The 21,261-nt window shown below is 38.3% G+C and overlaps 1 protein-coding gene across 1 annotated transcript; it reads left to right on the forward strand.

Annotated features, from left to right (window-relative positions):
* Positions 1-2,561: 2,561 nt before the first annotated feature.
* LOC134662237 (kynurenine/alpha-aminoadipate aminotransferase, mitochondrial) lies at positions 2,562-10,620 on the forward strand. The gene is made up of 7 exons (XM_063518497.1): positions 2,562-2,788; positions 5,475-5,640; positions 6,231-6,417; positions 7,491-7,754; positions 8,282-8,458; positions 9,791-9,988; positions 10,350-10,620. The coding sequence occupies exons 1-7, from the start codon at positions 2,575-2,577 to the stop codon at positions 10,563-10,565; spliced, it is 1,422 nt and encodes a 473-aa protein (XP_063374567.1). The 5' UTR covers positions 2,562-2,574; the 3' UTR covers positions 10,566-10,620.
* The last annotated feature ends 10,641 nt before the right edge of the window (positions 10,621-21,261 follow it).

The raw sequence follows: 21,261 nt of genomic DNA on the forward strand, positions 1-21,261 counted from the left end.
CGTTTAGCGGAGGCATTCTATTTATTTATTAATTATCATTCTCAAATAAGATCACACTTTTTCATTGACATGTTTATTTACCTACTGCCATGACAATGTCAAATTATTTGAACATAGGTAAAGAGTGTGTAAAAAGGTAGGTTTTGAAAAGGAGTCCGCAGCATAAATGTCAAATAACATTGAGTTTTTCTTTATTGATTTAAATGCCATCTAAATTAGGAGTGGCCACCTTACGGGGCTTACGGTCACGTGATCGCCTTACGCTGTGTCGAGTTTATCATTTTTTCCCCACCTTAAAATGTGCCCAGCGCCGCTAAAGAAGTTTTCACTTCAAAAATTACGTTAAGACGTCACAGGGTCAATTTTTAACATGTTGCTTGTGTGTCCATTCATTAGTTTTATAACTGTAAACTCTAATGTTGTCAAAGATTGTGTTTCTAAAAATATTTCGTTTCACAGGTTATTTCCACCGTCGAGCACGGTAGGCACGCCAACGGGCAGCACAGGTTCGACTCCCCGTCGGGGCCGTAGTCGGAACAGCACCAATGTCTGAAGAACTTATCCACATTGGTTGTCAAAAGTTGACGTTTGACGATTCAGTGACCAAAGCATACAATATGGTAGCCATCTGTTTCGGCTGTCAAACTATTTAGGGGGCACGTTTTTTTCTTAGACGTCACCTTACCTTACTTACGTCTAATGACTAACGATAAAAATGTTAGCTGCAAATGTGACAACAGCAATTTGGTGCTGTACGGTAGGTACGATACCAGACGTTTCGTGTAACCTAACTGGACGTTAATGTTTATTTTGTAAATATTTGTTACGTTTTGGTCTGATTAGCAATGTTGTTATTTTATTTTGTCCGACAATATGGTTTTTACGTGTTTAAATTATATTACCTATGAGATAAAATTTAGCACGGCGCATTAAAATTTTAAGACAAAGTAAGTTAAAATTATGCTATGTATAAGATTACATCCATGTATAATATCATAATATGTACCTACGAAGTGTACCTACAATCTCAAATTAAAACGCCATCTAACTTAAAAAGTACACAAAGTATTTAAGTTGAAATTGGAAAAATATCTAAAACGTAACCTTCTCTGTTATACATTTATCTATAACGTACCTAATCTTTTACTAAATAAACTATTTACATATCTAAGCGCGACTTGCACCATTCTACTAACCCAGGGTTAACCGGTTAAACCTGGAGTTACCATGGTTACCAGTACAATTTGACACTAAGTTAACGGTTTAACCGCTTAACCCCGGGTTAGTGGGTTGGTGCAAGTGGGCCTAAGTAGATGTTTTATATAAAAAAACCGGCCAAGTGCGAGTCGGACTCGCGCACGGAGGGTTCCGCACCATCAACAACGAATAGAGCAAAACAAACAAAAAAACGGTCGCCCATCCAAGTACTGACCCCGCCCGACGATGCTTAACTTCGGTCAAAAATCACGTTTGTTGTATGGAAGCCCCACTTAAATCTTTATTTTATTCTGTTTTTAGTATTTGTTGTTATAGCGGCAACAGAAATACATCATCTGTGAAAATTTCAACTGTCTATTAGCTATCATGGTTCGTGAGATACAGCCTGGTGACAGACGGACGGACGGACGGACGGACGGACGGACAGCGGAGTCTTAGTAATAGGGTCCCGTTTTTACCCTTTGGGTACGGAACCCTAAAAAATAGCCTATTAAGAGTGTCTGCGGAGTGTCCCCCCCCTCTTTCCCGTTAGTTGGTCCTATCCGACGCACACTCCCGCCACTCTTTGCAAAATGTGTCAAGGTCGTCCCGCCATCTCCCCTGCGATCCATCCTGTAGGACTCCTCAGTCTGTGGCTAGTTTGGTTCATGCGAAAATTATTACATCATCTTTAGGTTTATCTGTTTTGGTAGACTGTTTTCCTAAATGTTGACGTGCAATATGCGAACCGTGCGAGAGGTCAAAGATATCAATTAGAGATCCGTATTTTAATTCTATCTCAAATGTATTACATTATTTACTGAACTTAAAACCTAAATAACTTTTACGTACAATATTTAAAATATTATAAATTAAATGCCTATGACTGTGTCTAGAATGTGTAAGTTAGGTATTCTACTCCATCCTATTCTGTAACTTATATTAACCTGCTCAGGAAACCCTCTAGCCTAGCTTGCTCTTAAAGCTTTTTAATAATAATAAGTATGTATCATCCATGAAAAAGGTAAACATTTTTTTATCTGAGCTACGTCAATACTTATCAACGATCCTCATTTAAATGATGAGCGTTGTCGCGAAAACTGCTTCTCCAGTATTTAATCATCAATTATAATAATTATATTAGCAAGTATTATTTCGCAGTACTAGAATTAAAGTTTAACTTGAGCCTTATTTATCTAATCATAAATTCTAAAACATTACTAAAACTAGATTTACAAAAAGAAGAGTGTGTGGTTATTAATAGCGATATTTCGTGGTTAATAGCGATAATAGCGAGTTTCAAATAACAGTTTCAAAATTCATTTTTAACCAAGACTGTTGAGAGAAAAGTATCAATCAAAACTTGAATTTAGCAAAATGTTTGTGCCTTCGAAGCTGTTCCACGGCCACAACATGGCGCGGAGACTCCTGTGGCCGGCGAGGGCCTACTCGTACAACACCGACGACTTCTTCAAGTTCTACAGCGACGAGGGGCCGAACACGGAGCACAGGCCTCTGACGAAGGCCGACTATGACCGCTTCATCAGCCGCAGGGCCGCCAGGAGGGAACCTGCACTGACCAGGCAAATCAGTGAGTACTGCACACTGCACCCCTTTTTCACCGACTTCATGACATACATATCTTGTTTTTATTGTTTATATGCCGATTTCGAAGCTATTCGAAAAAGATGTCTATTCCAAGATATGAAACATTTTTTGGGTGGAAAGATTTACAGGTGGTCTCATTGTCATCAGGTGGGCCTGAACCTGAATAACGCGGACGGGGACAAAGCGAGGGAACTTTTCAATTAACTGGCACACCCATAGTCTTTGTGTTATTTTCTTTCCGAAAGTGACGTTTAGTCACATGGACCTGCCGATTATTAGGACCATAAAATGATGTAGTATGGTAGTATACCTACCGTTTTGTGCAGTCGAATACAATTAAATAAAAAAACAAATATCCTTTATCTTACATTCCCAGAATTTCGATTAATAAGTTTATTTATAAGGAACGCATTAAGTAATAAGTACTAAGTATGTAGTAATTTTATTTCGTTATTTCGAACTTAAAATGAGATCAGAGCAAGCGTTGATAAAGTTTGGAACCTTTGGCTCTTTTCATAGCATTTGTAATAAAGTTATGAAACTTATTAACTGCGTATACCTACAAGTTGCAAGCCTTAAAAACACCGTGCGGCCGTGCCGGTAAAAATAAATGACTACCAATTTACCTAAGATTCAACTTCATTCAAAAGAGGTGGCATCAGTATAATATCTTCTGTATCCTATGTCGATCTCTTCCCAACTCAGAATGATGTAAATTTCGGACATTTGCTGTCAATAACCGCGTGACCGTTGATTTGATAGCAGATATCAGGGACATCGGGGTCATACTGCTTATACCGAGTTACATTAGTTCAGGAGTCGGCAAATTTTCTAGAAAAAGAGCTAATTGCAGTAGAAATCACCAGGTTTAGGAAGCTCAAAGCATTTTGATTTTGCTTTGATAGACAAATTTGTTCTTTTTCACATTATTTAGGTTTTGTTTATCCCGTAGATTAGCTATTTACAAACGTTATGTTATTCGATCATAAGACCGGGAATGCCTGTGCAGCAAAACATTAGTTTTCCTCGTTCTTTAACCTGATAACCCCAGCACGATATACGCATTAAAATCACTCGAATAAATTAGTAATTAACTACAATATCACAAATTAAGTTAATGCTAAAATGACGTACAGCTCAAAGCTCAACGCAGATGGCGCAGCAATCGTATTGCCTATTGCCTCTAATTCACTTGTGAACTTAAAATGTACCTAAGTCCAAATTCAGATTCTCAAATGTTTTTTTTTTTTTTTTTACTTTTTTCCTGTTATTCAAAGTATAATTTAAAGTTATCTAAAAGCAAGCCAAACACGTTTATAGATAGTGAATTAATAAGAAATGTTATGAAAATATAAAAGTTATATATTATTTTTATCTTAGCAAATATTATTTCGATTGAAAACTTGTGTATAATAATAAGAGTAATATTACCGATATCATCATGTAATTAAATCAACTTATATCATATTCATAATAAACTATGGTTATATCATAGAGGTTTATCAGAGTCAATATATAAACAAATGTCGAGTGCTTATGTTGATGTAATCATAGGACAAGGTAATATGACTAATGTGGCCTTGCTCCCATAATCAATGAGAAAGTGAGACAAATATAATATCAGTCATGCTGTCAAATTAGATAAAATAGTACGGAATTGGCACATACAAATACATACAATTTTCATTTTTGATCGGTATACCTGTAACCATTAACCCGCTTGTTTTTTGTTTAACTCTATGTCGCTTACATATGCACTCGCATATGCACTCGCATATCAGTCAGTAGTGGTGACTGGCATATATCAGAATAAATGTCTAACTTTTTAAATAGTTTTATTATATCGGCTTTTTGATATTATATCGGATATCAGATCTTTTATTGGTCCTATCTGTGTACAATCTTTGCAAAGAAAAGTATCATAAGTACTGTAGAGTTAAAACACCAGAGCACCATTTTAACCAATATTTGTTAGGGAAGCACAAATACGATGAGAATTTAGATCTTTGATAATACGTGACGTTATTCACGCGCAAAATTGATCTACAAGATGGACGACGCCACTCTAGTGATGTGGCATTCCCGGTAATAGTGGTGCTAGTGATGTGAAGCACCGATAAATAACGAATCCGCCTTTTAGTATCTAGGATTAATGCTTTATCTAATCTTAGCCCTTCTTTCTTTTTTGTAGTTGTTGTATAGTAAACAAACCTTTGGCTGGCTTGGACCTGACCTTGACCTTTTGTTGATACACGCGCGTGGCTTATATTTTCCTCAAGTCCAAAGTAAGCAAATAATAAAAGGGTTATGAAACTTATGAACTTTAAGATATTAAACAACTAATATCAGCCGAGGCTAACCAGTGCGTGCCGGTTTACCAAACACATTAAGATTTCATTCAGCGTAATAAAATAACAACATTATCTACTAACGTGCCCTTATCTTAAAATATGAATCAATTCAGCAAAATGAACTAAACCGTATTATGAACACGATTATCAAGGGCTTGCTAGGCGTTTATGATAAGAATCCTCTAGTTATGGAAATATACCAACACTTCCGTAGAACATGACGATATACGCAGCGTATTGATATGATATTGATTGTCGCCACGTGTGGACTTTAACCATTTCTCGGTATATTTATTCATTGTGCATTTCTATTTGCAGCAACCCTGGCTTACGGCGTCGGACGTCAGATGATCACCCTCGCAGAGGGCATGCCCAATGAAGAAGTGTTCCCGTACAGCAAACTTGAGCTGGCTTCTACTGCAGGACCGTTGCACATGGAGGGGAAAGAGATAGCCACCGCGCTGCAGTATGTCCCGTCACAAGGGTAAGCAGATTTCTCTAAATCTTCCTCCATATGCAACAACAATGACGGATTCCTATTCAGCAAAGTTTACAAGTAAGCTTTCATCCGGTGGAACTTGGTTCACAGACAAGGTTGCGTGGACAGGGACATTGATGTTTTAAGAGCCAGTAAATCAATTACTCTTTTGGTTTTACTAAAACGTAGTCAAGTACGGCTACCATCAGTTTGGCACTGACATAAACGCCATCGAGAACGTAATTTACTTTCTGTACATCTCGCTCGTACTCGCATATTAGTGCGAACGAGATGTATAGAAAGTAAATTACGTTCTCGATAGCGTATATGTCAGTTTTGACACTGTCAGTGACTCATGGTACGGGATAAGGATTTAAAAGACTATTCCGATTTCAGTGAGCTACTTCTTATCTTAGCCTAAAACGAATTATGCATTTTTGGAGTGTTAATATTAGTATAAATTAGTTTGATATTACTTAAAAAAATACGATTTAAATTAAATATATTTCATCTACTTGTCATTGTCAAGCAGAAAGACGAAAGTGTATTTGTAAGCAATCATACACAACTGGAAACAACTGTTTTTTTATTTCCAGTCTCCCAGCTCTCCTCAGCGAGCTCCGCGCTTTCCAGCAGGACCTGCACCGTCCCCCGCCCCTCCCCCGCGACGTGTTGGTCACCAACGGGGGCCAGCACGGCATCTACCAGGCCATCGATATGCTGTTGGATGAAGGAGACCCTATACTGTTGCCTGAATATGCCTACACTGGACTCCATTCTGCTGTTAGTATATAACGTGTTTACAAAGTTTCTAGACTTCAAGCAGTTTAACGCGGTATTCTACCAGGCCATGAAGTTGCTGCTGGATCACTCCTGGTTCAGTATGCCTACATTGGCATTCTCGCCGCTATTTGTAGGAACACCGTTTTCCATAATGTATACCATATTTATTGTATTTAGAACATGACGATCATTAAGAGATACTCGTACTTAGTTATTCCCGTATTTTGTTTTGACATGAATTGATAAAATTGTTGACAGAAGATTGATTATTTTTAAGACATTTTTAATTTGTATCTAATAAATAATATCATGTTAATGTTAATGACGATCATAATATAAATTCATGTAGATTAGTTTAGCATAATTTATAATGTAATTTCATATTATGAGAATAAATATCTAAATCTAAATCTAAATCATAGATAAAAACATAATTATCAAACAATCTTAAAACCATGGTCTTTCAAGTTTTCGTTAACTAGGTATATTAGTTTCTGACTGTTCCTAAATTTTAACACTGAAAATATCTCTCCAAATAGTACCACCTTTTTCAATGCACTGGAATATACAACGTGTCCCAAAATTCAACGATAAGCTGGCACCAGAAGATGGACCTGCTCATGACTACTCGAGGAAAAATATAAAAAAAATTGAAAAATTTTAGACATGGTCGTTAAAAATACCACTAGGGGTGTCGATTTTCATTTTTTTGTAATTCCATAATAAATTGAGATATATTTTTTTCTCTTTTTTTTTCCTCGAGTAGTCATGAGCAAGTCCATCTTCTGGTGCCAGCTTATCGTTGAATTTTGGGACACGTGGTATATTACCGATACCACATTCACAATCACACCTAAACGGAATGCACCGCTCTTGGTTTTGCCACAGACTTGCAGCAATTTACATTTACAACCCACTAATCTAAGGTTATTCTTTGGGTACTTTTGAAAATGATAGCCAAGTAGTTAGATGCTTAGATGTTATTGCCGAATTGTAACAACTTGTCCGATAGCGTGGCTTAAAAATTCAACAGTACCTCAAGTCAATATTTCAACAACTTTATCTCTTTCCAGCTCAGGCCATACCGCCCGGAGATCATCACCATCCCCGAAGACGCTGACGGCATAGTCCCCGACACCCTCGAAGCAATCTTGGCCGAACGACTGGCCAGTGGGCTCCCCGTGCCGCGGCTGCTCTACCTGGTGCCTAACGGTAACAACCCGACCGGAACCACGTTGCCTGCCGGTCGTCGACGACAGATCTACGACCTCGCCTGCAAATACGACTTCCTCATTCTTGAGGATGATCCGTATATGTTCCTAAATTATGATGATGAGGTATGTTTATTTTCAGTTCGATACCTTAAAGATAGATCTGAAGGAGTTCCTGTCTTTTAGTTCCTTTTACTTATAACTACTTTCTTAGTTGTTTCTTATCTTATTTCAAAAGTTTACATGAGCGGCCTTTCCACCATCAAGTATAAGGGCTGATTTAGACGGCACGCGAACTCGCATACGATTTTAGTTACATTGCGGACTGTTGTTGGTTACCTACGTCCAATTCAAGCGACCAATCAAAACCTGCGATGTAATGAAACTCGCATGCGAGTTCTCGCAACGTCTAAATGAGCCCTAAGGCATGAACTGTCTCTGAATTGTCCAGTCACTATGGAGTTCGGTGTACTAGGGCCTTGATATCAACTCTATTAAAGTGTTTCCTAACTTGAGATTGTTCGTTAACTTGAAGAATACAAGTGGCTATGGCGCTACGAGTCCAGTGTCCATGGTTTAGTGGAAAATATTGCGTTCTTCATTTGATTTCACTTTCATGGCTAATTACATGTTAATGTTTAATCTGTCAACAGCAACGTCCATCGTTCCTGTCGCTGGACACAGCAGGACGGGTCGTGCGTCTGGACTCATTGTCGAAGGTCGTCAGCGCCGGGTTGCGGGGGGGCTGGATGACGGCCCCAACACCGTTGCTGGAGCGAGCCGAGCTACACATGCAAGGGGAGATCATACACAGCTGCACGCTCGGACAGGTAAGACAGACGGCGTAGAGTTTTTCGAGCCCTTTTCCAGTCCTGGTGGTGGTGGCCAATGGTATGCCAATTACCAATCGTGAACAAAGTAAATTTTGGAACATGCGCCATTTAAGGCTCAAGTATAAACATTCGCAGCAAAGAAAAACGTTGCTCTCTTGTTGCATTAAAACACTTACTTAGATTCATTTAGTCATCTTTAGACAGGATGTTTTACTTGTCACACCCCCTCAAGCAGTGTAATCAGTGCAATCTCCAGACTTGGGCAAATGCCCTTGTTTGTCACCCTGACTTTGGCTTTCAACAACATTTGCTTTGCGTTATCATAATTAAGATATTAATTCATGCGAAGTGGCGTTGAAAAAATATGTCGTCATTTTATAGTGAAACTAATATTTCGATTAGATAAAGTGTAAAAGATAACAAAACAAATAGGTAGGTATTTTTGACACTTTTAATTTTCGCGACTTAATCGCGGAAAATTAAGTTTTAAATTTAATTAAAGTTGACATAAGTGCGCCCGCTTCGTGCACCCGACCAGCAATAAGCAGACGCCCTAAAAAAAAATACGCTCGTAATGATGCTAAAGGTTGTCTGGAAGAGGTTGTATCACTTTTTAGGGATAAGACCGCCCGTTGTTTAACCTCTTCTTTTCTGTATTAAGTATTTATATTGTTTTTTTGTAATAAAGAGTATGTGTATTGTATTGACATGATGATTGGGTTTGGGTCCGAAGGTGGCCCTACGAATTATTAGGTGAAATAAAACAACGCAACTAACGAAACCAAGTTGAGTTTAAATTGGTTACAACTTTAGAAGCCGACTCAAGTAGACTATGAATGTTGAAAGAAAAAAATAAAGTATAAACGATAAACAATTTTTTTAGGGTTCCGTACCCAAAGGGTAAAAACGGGACCCTATTACTAAGACTCCGCTGTCCGTCCGTCCGTCCGTCCGTCCGTCTGTCACCAGGCTGTATCTCACGAATCGTGATAGCTAGACAGTTGAAAGTTTCACAGATGATGTATTTCTGTTGCCGCTATAACAACAAATACTAAAAACAGAATAAAATAAAGATTTAAGTGGGGCTCCCATACAACAAACGTGATTTTTGACCGAAGTTAAGCAACGTCGGGCGTGGTCAGTACTTGGATGGGTGACCGTTGTTTTGCTTGTTTTTTTTGCTTGTTTTGCTCTATTTTTTGTTGATGGTGCGGAACCCTCCGTGCGCGAGTCCGACTCGCACTTGGCCGGTTTTTTTTTTATCTGTAAGTATCCTACTAAATCCTACTTGTTTTTTAAGGTGTGCTTAAAAGGATTGTATATTTCCAGTGCCTGGTGCATCACGTCGTGTCAAACCGGCCGTGGCTGGCCGACCACCTGCAGCGCGCGCGCGCCCTCTATCGGCGGCGGCGCGACGCGTTGCTGGAGGCTATCGGTCCTCTTGAGCCCCTTGGTGAATGGCAGACGCCGCCAGGTGGCTTGTTCTTGTGGATGCGAGTGAGGGGGGTGGATGATGTTTATAATATGGTGAGTTCACAGAGATCCATTGTTGTAGCGTCTAGCGTCTTAGAACTTCAACTGAGAATATTACCTGAAATAGGGTTCTATTCAGAGATACACAAAACGATACCGAGTCAAATATGGGCGTGTATTTCGATAAATTATCATAATTATCACAAAATAACTTAATTTGTGACTTTAGACTAGTATTTGCTATACAACTTGGTAAAAATAGGTAAGTATTAGAGAAAGCGAAAATAGGAGAAAAAAGTTTAGGAATCCCGATATAGATTTAGATCCTGTAGCACCGTATTGTGACTTAATGAAATCCAAGATGATATTTTATTTATACTCGTAATCAAATGTAACGAATACATTGTTGTTCTAGGTATTCGAAACTGCTTTCAAACGGGGCTTAATGCTGATCCCAGGTCATGCCTTCCAATACGACATCGCGATGCCCTCGCAGCACTTGCGATTGACCTTTAGCAAAATAGCCGTCAAAGACATGCCTGTCGCCGCGCGCCTCCTAGCGGACATCATCAGAGAAGAGCAACAGCGCTGTTTGCAAAAACAACCGCAGAAGATCGCTACTCAACGCTAGAGGGCGCTAATATTAATACTGGTTAATTTATTTAATGCTCGTCAATGCTGATAGTTGTATTATATTTTTATACTGTTTTATAATAATTATTTTACTATATACTGTTTACAGTGTATGTAAATAAACTTTAGTTTATTTACATACAAGAAAATGTGTTAGTTAATTTATCTTAATTTGTTTGTAAGGTTGTCTTAATTTTATCTTTGTTCATTTGATAATCCGAACTAATTTAAAAAAATCTCATACATAAACAAGTAACATGATTTTTTGATAATCATAAGTATTACCAAATTACATTCCCGTAAAAGTTAAATTTTAAAAACAGAATGCGAAAAATGCCACTCTTTTTATTTTAATATCAACGCTTCTGTAGCCACGTTTTATTGAAGCTAGATTCCTAGAATGTTTCATAGGTAACGTAGAATTTATTTTCCACCACACCAGCTCGGAAAGGCTTACTTTGCACTTAAAAAACTGATAGCAAAGTTGCATTTTATTCACATGTGAGGAAAAGTAATCAAATGCTAATTTTAAGTTATTTTCTTATGTTTGCTGGTAGAATTGACTTTTAAATGATGATTTTGGATGATAAATGTTTAATAAGATTCATTTGGATTTGATTTTGTTTGATATATTACATTTAATATTTGCTTCGGGTTGGTGTGGTGAAAAATGTTGTGTTTCACTCGGGGGCAAATTTTGTTTAACCCTCGTGCTTTGAAACCCTCGCAACGTTCAAGATTCCATTGTTCGAACTACTTGCTACGCTCGTGGTTAAATTTTGGAATCTTTCGCTTGCTCGGGTTTCAATATTAGCACGAGCGGTTAAAAGATGCTTTTTCTTTTAAAGCCCGTTTATGTTTTTTAGTTTTGTAATAACATAAATATTACCTACATATATCAAATACTAAAGTGGTATAAAAATGGAAAACTCAGTTTACACTACTTGCCACTAGATGGTGGAAGTTACGAATCTGTAGGCTGCTGAGATTATATTATTAATTTCATTTAATAATAATTAGTAATAAATACTTACTACATGTAAATAAATAATTTAAATAATAAATGTTAAGTAAAAAAAATATATTGATTACATAGTAATATATTCCCTATATAAAAAAAAATCCTTTGAAAACATAAGTAGTTAATACTTAATGTGTAAATTTCGATTTGGCTATTATTGTATTTCGAAAATACGATACCGATCTGTCAGAGTCAAAAGTGACGTTTTTGGTTGAAGAAATGTTGACCGAGCGAGACAGATAGCGTTTCGTTGTCGTAGCGCAAAGGATTGACATCATGGCTAGGCACGCAGTGCATGCGATATTCAGGCCAATTCGACCGTGCATCTGGCATCAAAACGATATCTGAGTGATCTCAGTTAGTTAGCCTCATGTTTACACCACGGTGTATAGCGGCCCTAATCCATTTTGCCATTTGCTTCGCGTCACACATTATGGTTAAGTACCCACCTAAATGTGTGTCTCTCTGTAAATGTTTTATTGAGGTGTGCAATAAAGAGTACTGTATTTTACCGGCAGTTGTATTAATATGCTGATGCTGACCTGTGATTTAACCATAATGTGTATAGTTAAGTCACAGCGTGTAAACAGGAGCCAGATTGAAAATCCATCGGCTCATTAAACACCAGCAGCACTTCGTCACGCGCCGGGAAGTAAACAGTTCCCGGACATAATCTCGTTCCAGCAACGTCAACAATTCCGCGCCAATCGGCGAATAATCGTGCAGCAATTAAAACTGCTTATTTCCTTAATTGTCGGCAATCGGGCGCTTAAAGAGCTTTTTCACTCGACTTCATAAACCAACCTTAAATCTATGTACTACAGCTCAAAATGCTTTGAGGATTGGTGAGATAAACTGGCTGATTTTAAAAGGATTCCCTGCCATTTGAAAATCAACCTTGCACAATAATCTTTTAGGGTGCGTTTTAGATTGGAAAGGTTGGATGAAACGCTTTAAATGGGAAATTGTAAGCTAACTCGTCGTCGGAATAAAACAACTCTTTGCTCAGATAATGAGAAAGAGTGAGAAGTTTGCAAAGATGCTACCTGTTTTCTTTTCTGCTGGTGCTTAGATTAAAGAATGTGCGTACTGTGCTGCAGGTAGCCTTATTATTTTAATGCCGGCTGTACACACAGGTTGAGAGCCTCCAAGCAGTAGGTATGTAATGTAGTACACACTCGCTCTCAGCCTGTCTCCGGATCCCTCGACGAGTGTGTAGCCGACATAAGATATGGCTACTTTACAGTACCTACGAGTAGAGTAAAACCAAGCTGACTCTGAAATTAATATAGTCCTCGTCATCATAGTTCATTTTGTATGAATACGTAGGAGCGTAGTCGGAACTAAAGAAGTGTCTATTCTAAGAAACGCTCAATGTTCTATTACCTACTTGACACTTTTTTTACGATCCCACACTCCAAATAAGCCGTGTTGATTACAAACAAAGCTTCACCGCCAAAAAAACGGTTTAATCTTCAAAAACGCCTAAAAATCGACGCACGCGCAACAATAGCACTCCAGATTTGCGCAAACAAACAAAAACTATTTTGTGTTGAAAATAACACCTCTTGATAATACCCTAAACATTCACGTATCGCTGCGAAACAAAATGCCAAGGGAAATCTGTTTTTATTACTAAGCTGATAAAAGCTCTTCTTGGGAGATTTAAGTATGTTTTGCTAATGCTTTGGCGGTTTTGCACAACTGCATTAGTTTCATTTAATACACGTACCTATTATGGGTACCTCTACTATACTTTCTATCATACCAAATAAAATCTTCATTACATTTCTCACGTAGCTCAATTTTGAACTTTAATAATTTTGTAATAAGGATGATTACAAAATAAATTAGTTTTGTAGAGCGGATATAAATTTGTTTCCTGGCTATTTTGTGCTAAGTTTCTTTGTTTGTACTAAGATGTTCAGATTTGCACGTGTGAGTGTGACAGGCGGAAAGTAGATAACTTACCAAAGATACAATGCAATTAAACTTTATAAAAAATATTGCAAAATAATCTTTAAGGGGTCGCAAACTTAATTCTTTCAATAATCTCTCCTGAAATTTAACTAAAAACGTTATTCTGCTGTGAACGCGAATCGATCCTCATATCTCATAATTACTCATATTGAAAATGGAGACCTGTTTAGTAGGTATTACTGGTATTAGGTATCTCCAAAAAACCCACGAGTGACTGGCGAAGGAATTTAATTTCAGTACAGGTTATACCATTTCGTACATTGCCACAGTGCCGATAGTGTGAGGTACCTATATACGAGTATTTAGAGCATCCTAGAGCGACTTTCATATTGATTTTCACTGTGACAGGTACGAAATGGTTCTGATATTAGATTCTTTGACTGTTACCTACATTAAATAAATAATTAAAATTAAAATGTTTAGTTAAGCATTATTATGTTTTGTTTTATTTTTAAATAAAAACCGTTCAATTGTCAGGAACTGCACCGGGGGTCGATTTCCTGCGATTTTAGTTAAACTGTTAATGCAATCGAGAGATGCGCGAGAGTGGAAATGGAAAACTTAACGCGGTTAGTGGCGGGCGCAGGCGACGAGCGACAGCGAGCGCGGGAGCGGGAGCGACAGCGAGCGCGGGAGCGGGAGCGACTTAATTCCCTACCTTATAGTTATTTATCAATAAGCAGACGGTTAACATTTTAGGTATCTTATCTTATCTTATCTTATTGTTTTCGGGGGCCCTTACGGATACACTTCGACCCATAGGGATCTTTTGTGCAATTACCCCCTGGAGAAGATCCGTCAGCTACTCAAGAGCTTTTCCCACCATATCCATGTGTCGGATGATGGAGCTCATGGGTAGCGTTTTAAAGTCCTTTGGTTCCAGATATCCTGCTCCAAAGTCCTTCATTCTTTGTCTGGCTAGGGCGTGATATTCACACATTAAGTGTTTCACTGTCTCTTCCTCTTCGCCACACATATGACAATCGGTGTTGTCAGAATGTCCCATCTTAAGTATCACCTAAAAACAATCAAATCTATTTTCAAGATACATAGACAGGCAAGATTTCTGAAGTACTAGCAGAAATCGGTTTGTTAAAACTAGCTGAACCCGCTATTAGCTTGTTTTCAAACATACAACTAGCTTTGAGGCACTTGTAAAATGCTTTGTATACCTAAGATATGTACGGAAGAAAAGCTTTATTAGTTCCCTCAGATTCACATTTATGTACCTTACTTTCTGTTAAGTAAATTGTATGTGAATCTGTAGGTAACCCTAGTGTACGTTTCATTCGATAGCGCGACGTGACGTACGCGTTTGCGTTAAATGTAATTTTGTATGGGATTTTGAGTTTCCAAAACGTCACGCTTGGCGTTCAAAATCCCATACAAAAATAGACCTAACGCAAATGCTTGTCACGCTATCGAATTAAATTTACACTAGGGATTCTGTGTTGTGTATATTTCCGGCCAGCGTTCGTCGCTTGTGCCGCAAGGAAGCAGGCTGCACTCGTTCGTTCCTGTCATTTAGCGTTTGTCTGCGTCGCTAATTATCGTTGGGAAAGCATCCGATTATTCCAGATGTGTCTACGAGAGTGTCATCATCATCATATCAGCTAAACGACGGTTACTGCGAGACGCGAGCCTCTGCGAGGACTTCCAATACGTATCGAATACCTACTCGTAGTATACCTACGTGCCATCAAACTTCGACAAGCATACGAATCTCTCAAGGTTTATCTAGATTGACCTACTATTTATGTAGGTAAATACTTAGTAATTTCTAAAATAAAGATAAAGATAGTTTATTATTCAAGTATATAGGCATATTACAATGCGCTTAAGTATTAACGTCAAATAAAACTACGTCCTTTTCTTACCAGAGAATATTTAAATCCCCCCCAATTGGAGGAGGGTATCCCAATATGGGACCGACAAGAAACTTGGCGGAACACATCTCTTCAAAATATTACATCTTATAATTACCATGTATTAAATAACAAAAATACAATTTAAATTACTATAGAATCAACATACAGCATACAGTAGTATACAGCAGGTAGGTATTTTCTTTATAGAAATTTAATTATAAATTTATTTTTTTATCAATGGGTGGTCGGAAATTGAAACTTTTTAAAATGATATTATAATTTGACATTACGAGGAGAGGCTGAAATATTCGCGGCCTAAGCTTTAAAAAAAAATAATGCTATGCTACTTTTTTCTCCGCCCCTTTGGCAGTTTAAATATTGCAGCCATTACTAAGGATTATTAACGATTAATAATTAACATTTACTTATTAAAGAGAGTATTAACTCTCTTCCGTTTTTTTTACTTTTCAGCCGCCCCTCGTACTTGCAGTATATTTTGCTCTCACACGTAAAAATACGAGCGAGATGCATTGCAAATGATACAATTTTTTAAGTAGGAATACCGTTCGTGGTTCGCTCCGGGAAGCCCGGGATAAACCTCGCGCTGTTGCGCGCGCACAATATTTATCGGATTATGCTCTCGCGCACGCATTATGGCGGCGATTATTAATGCTATAATTCGCACGAGGTAGCTATAATACTTGCAAAATATGTGTGAACTTGTGCTGTTAGGATTTGACACCCTAGATGGTTTCGTTTTGTATCTACGTCACCTATGCTCGCATGCATTCATTCATTTTTAGGGTTCCGTAGCCAAAATGGCAAAAAACGGAACCCTTATAGATTCGTCATGTCTGTCTGTCTGTCTGTCTGTCCGTCTGTCCGTCTGTCCGTCTGTCCGTCTGTCTGTCCGTCCGTATGTCACAGCCACTTTTCTCCGAAACTATAAGAACTATACTGTTGAAACTTGGTAAGTAGATGTATTCTGTGAACCGCATTAAGATTTTCACACAAAAATAGAAAAAAAACAATAAATTTTTGGGGTTCCCCATACTTCGAACTGAAACTCAAAAATTTTTTTTTCATCAAACCCATACGTGTGGGGTATCTATGGATAGGTCTTCAAAAATGATATTGAGGTTTCTAATATCATTTTTTTCTAAACTGAATAGTTTGCGCGAGAGACACTTCCAAAGTGGTAAAATGTGTGTCCTCCCCCTGTAACTTCTAAAATATGAGAATGATAATACTAAAAAAAATATATGATGTACATTACCATGTAAACTTCCACCGAAAATTGGTTTGAACGAGATCTAGTAAGTAGTTTTTTTTTTATACGTCATAAATCGCCTAAATACGGAACCCTTCATGGGCGAGTCCGACTCGCACTTGGCCGCTTTTTTAAATTACTTTTCAACGCATTGGAAAACCAATAAAAACAGAGCACTTTGTAGGGAGATCCCAGCAAATTGACATAGCTCTTCTTATTGCTCTTGAGTGTCACCTACTCGTATTCATAAAAAAAAAACCGGCCAAGTGCGAGTCGGACTCGCGCACGGAGGGTTCCAGGGTTCCGCACCATCAACAAAAAAAACAAGCAAAAAAAACGGTCACCCATCCAAGTACTGACCCCGCCCGACGTTGCTTAACTTCGGTCAAAAATCACGTTTCTTGTATGGGAGCCCCACTTAAATCTTTATTTTATTCTGTTTTTAGTATTTGTTGTTATAGCGGCAACAGAAATACATCATGTGTGAAAATTTCAACTGTCTAGCTATCACGGTTCGTGAGATACAGCCTGGTGACAGACGGACGGACGGACGGACAGCGGAGTCTTAGTAATAGGGTTCCGTTTTTACCCTTTGGGTACGGAACCCTAATGAAAATGAAAACGTCAATTCCATGCATCTTTATGGAGCTATACAGGTGGATTTTCTTTTTGGGTCAGTGAGGGCAGCTACCAGATCCCGTGCTGCTACGAGAAAACAGTCTAAGAAGACCTTCCCTCGATTTCAAATTAATGAAGATTGGCTTTTACAGATTTTGGAAAAAACATACAGGGTGCGAGAAAAAGGTCATTTTTGACAAACTTTTTTTTTGATGCCAATCGATCCCATTCCTTATAAGGATCAAAAGCTTGTATGGAACTAAAAAATAATTTCCGGCTAGAAAAGCCACAAATCGAGGAAAACTTTTCCCATACAATTTGTATGAAAATGAAAACTTTTATTTTTCACATGCTGTTTTTGTATGCCAATCGATTCCATTCCTATCCAGTATCAATAGTTTCCTAGGGGTCAACTTACGGTAATGTACTAAAAAGCCACAAATTAATAAAAACTTTTTCCATACATTTACTATGGGGAAAATGTGAAATGTTATTCTCAATTTTCTATCTCGCCCATCAGTCCTACAGCAATGTCTTCATACAGTATTATGGTCCTTAAATGTAACAGGACTGATTGGCCAGATAGAAAAATGTGAATTAAATTTCACGTTTTCTCCATAGTAAATGTATGGAAAAAGTTTTCTTTAATTGGTGGCTTTTTAGTACATTACCGTAAGTTGATTGGGATAGGAATGGAATCGATTGGCATACAAAAATAGCATGTGAAAAATAAAAGTTATCATTTTCATACAAATTGGATGGGAAAAGTTTTCCTCGATTTGTGGCTTTTCTAGCCGGAAATTTTTTTTGGTGCCATACAAGCTTTTGATCCTTAATAGGAATGGGATCGATTGGCATCAAAAAAAAAGTTTGTCAAAAATGACCTTTTTCTCGCACCCTGTATGTTTTTTCCAAAATCTGTAAAAGCCAATCTTCATTAATTTGAAATCGAGGGAAGGTCTTCTTAGACCGTTTTCTCGTAGCAGCACGGGATCTGGTAGCTGCCCTCACTGACCCAAAAAGAAAATCCACCCTGTATGTGAGTGGCTAGAGTGCTCAAATACATGTAAGTAGGTACTCGAACACTTAGGTACTTCGATATAGGTAGCAACAAAAGAGGCCCCTTACCTTTTTTCTTCAAGTTCAATTTCAAGTAATAATGTACCTACCTAAATAGGAATTGTCTTAAAATTACGTTACCGTGTCAAACAAAAATCACTTTATTTTAAAACGGCGTCGTTTAAATTGAATCCACGACACAATTTCGCCTTAAAAATAACCTTAACCGAATTACATACCTATTAAAATTAATTGCCAAAAATATTCGGGAACTTTGTAATTGCTCGTGAAATTGGAAAACGAAAAGAGTTTTTGTGGAAATGAAATTTAGCTTTGAGAGGATTTTTCATTAGATAACTCGTTAAGGGAGCGGAGTCTTGTTACTGACCCTTTTGGGTCAGCGTGCGTTTGAAGGACCGTTTGTATTTCATTTGTAATTATAATTAGTCATTATAAGGTTTTGAGGTGACATAATATAGCTAGGTCTCAAAAGTATACATAGAAACAATTTAAGTGTAATTAAATTACGGAATAATTATTTCATTATTATTCAATATGAAATTTTTACGAGTAAACCAGCGACACGAAGATTATTTTTACACACCTTTGTACTTTTGGCTACCTCTGTAGTTGGGATGGTATGGGATATGGGATGTTGTTCTGAAAGGTGTTGTCCACTAAGCATTGGAAATCACTGTGCTGGTAAAGGTGAGGCCTATAGCCTAACAACTACTAGGTAAATGCTATTTGTTAGCCTACTATCGACGACCAACCTTGACTAAAGCTGGTGTTATACAGCCGCTAACTGGCAGCCAGTTAAGGCGAGGTGTTGCCTGCTAACTGTTAGCTAGTTAAGGCTAATAAGGCTCGGGTCGCGCCAATTCACCGCTGACACGGACGGGATACACCTTAATGTTTCCCGCTAGGGATGCCTGCAACTGTCGATAACTCGACATCAGATCTTTCGACAACAGTTCGATCTTAAATTACAAGACAGCGTGAATTTATGATCATGAAGATCAGCAAGAACCGGGCGATGTGACTGTCAAAACCAGTTAGGTATGTGAACGATTCAATTGCAACCAAGGATCTAAAATGTAAAAGGCACAAGATTGCATGTCAAAAATGCGACCAAAATTGGAATGATGTCACACTGTGATTAAATTCAGAAATAAAAATAACATGTCACATTATTTGCATTTCTAACAGTAAGATATTCCAATCCAAGTTATATCGATCCGCCGTGTACAAATAAAAGTAGCTACTCATATCTTTCAGTACGCTAACCTTCCGTTTTGCACATTTAAAGCGACCGCCATGGAGTTCAAAAGTGGTCACATTTTTACATATGAAACCTCTCCTCCTCTTTCGCACTCATGAAGGATGGCTTCCCTTTTGCACACTTTAATTATCAGCGTAAGCGTCGTCTTAATCTGTGAATAGGCCATGTCGTTCTTGCGTGGCTCCTTCTTCCGCTGTTCCTTACCTTACCTACTCGTACACCATAAATCGTCCCGTCCGCAAAAGACAAAAAGGCCAATGATCCGGTGATATATTGTGATGCATCTCGCAATGCATAAGATTCAATATTGATAAAATTCGGCATGCATTACTTATTTACAGATGTAAAAAAGATTGCAAGAAAAGTTTGAAATACTTTATCGACAGTTTATCGATAGTGGGTGTCGCGGCGCGGGGCGCGGCGGGGGAGCGAAATTGGAGGAAAACTTTCGTAAGGGGAAATGAAATGGGATTGATAAAAATTGGAACCAAGCCGCGGCAGGGCCGCACTCGGCACGCTACGAATAGGTATTGAACAAAAATCCAGTTAAAATGAAGTTTAATATTTTAGTCTTCTATTCTACTAGTGTACATACTCGAATTTTCAATTTCCACCGAAGACCGGCTTGCATATTATTATTTCGATACATTTTTGAGCACCTTAGGTATCCTTAAATAAATAGTAAGCCACTGTTGACGATGAGGTGGGGAGTGACCTGCAGATACGTTATAGTGCAAAAGATATAACTAAAACATTGCGGGATATGAAAAGGGGAAAGTCTGCCGGTCACGACTCCCTAATCGTCGAGCACTTGCAATTTGCTGGCCCTCACTTGCCTAGAATCCTAGCAATGTTCTTTAACCTGTGCATCGGACACTCATATTTACCTAAGCATATGACGAAAACCATAGTGGTACCTATTGTTAAAAACAAAACGGGCGATATATCTGATTTGACAAATTACAGACCTATTTCTCTGGCAACAATCGTAGCCAGAGTACTTGACAGCCTACTTAACGTGGAATTGGACAAACGCTTGCAATTACACGACGCACAGTTCGGCTTCCGAGCCGGCCTGTCGACGGAGAGTGCGATGATTTGTCTAAAGAACACTGTTGAGTACTATACTCGGCGTAATACACCTATTTATGCGTGTTTTCTAGATCTCTCGAAGGCTTTTGACCTTGTAAATTACGATTTACTTTGGCAAAAGCTTGACGAGACAAATTTTCCTAGAGAGCTAACACGCATATTTAGATACTGGTACGCCAGCCAGAGAAATAGTGTCCGATGGGGAAACGTTTTGTCTGATGAGTACGGATTGGATTGTGGCGTCAGGCAAGGCGGACTAAGTTCGCCAAAATTATTTAATCTGTATGTTAACGAGCTTATCGGTGAGCTCAGCAGCACGCATGTCGGATGCCACGTGAACAGGGTAGCATTCAACAACATAAGCTATGCAGATGACATGGTGCTGTTGAGCCCATCGGTTGGCGGACTGCGAACCCTCATCAATATTTGTGAGTCATATGCTTTAAAACATAATTTAAAGTATAATGTGTCGAAAAGCGAATATATGGTTTTCAAGGCGGGAAC

Source organism: Cydia amplana, chromosome 2 (assembly GCF_948474715.1).
Source record: "Cydia amplana chromosome 2, ilCydAmpl1.1, whole genome shotgun sequence".
NCBI lineage: Eukaryota > Metazoa > Arthropoda > Insecta > Lepidoptera > Tortricidae > Cydia > Cydia amplana.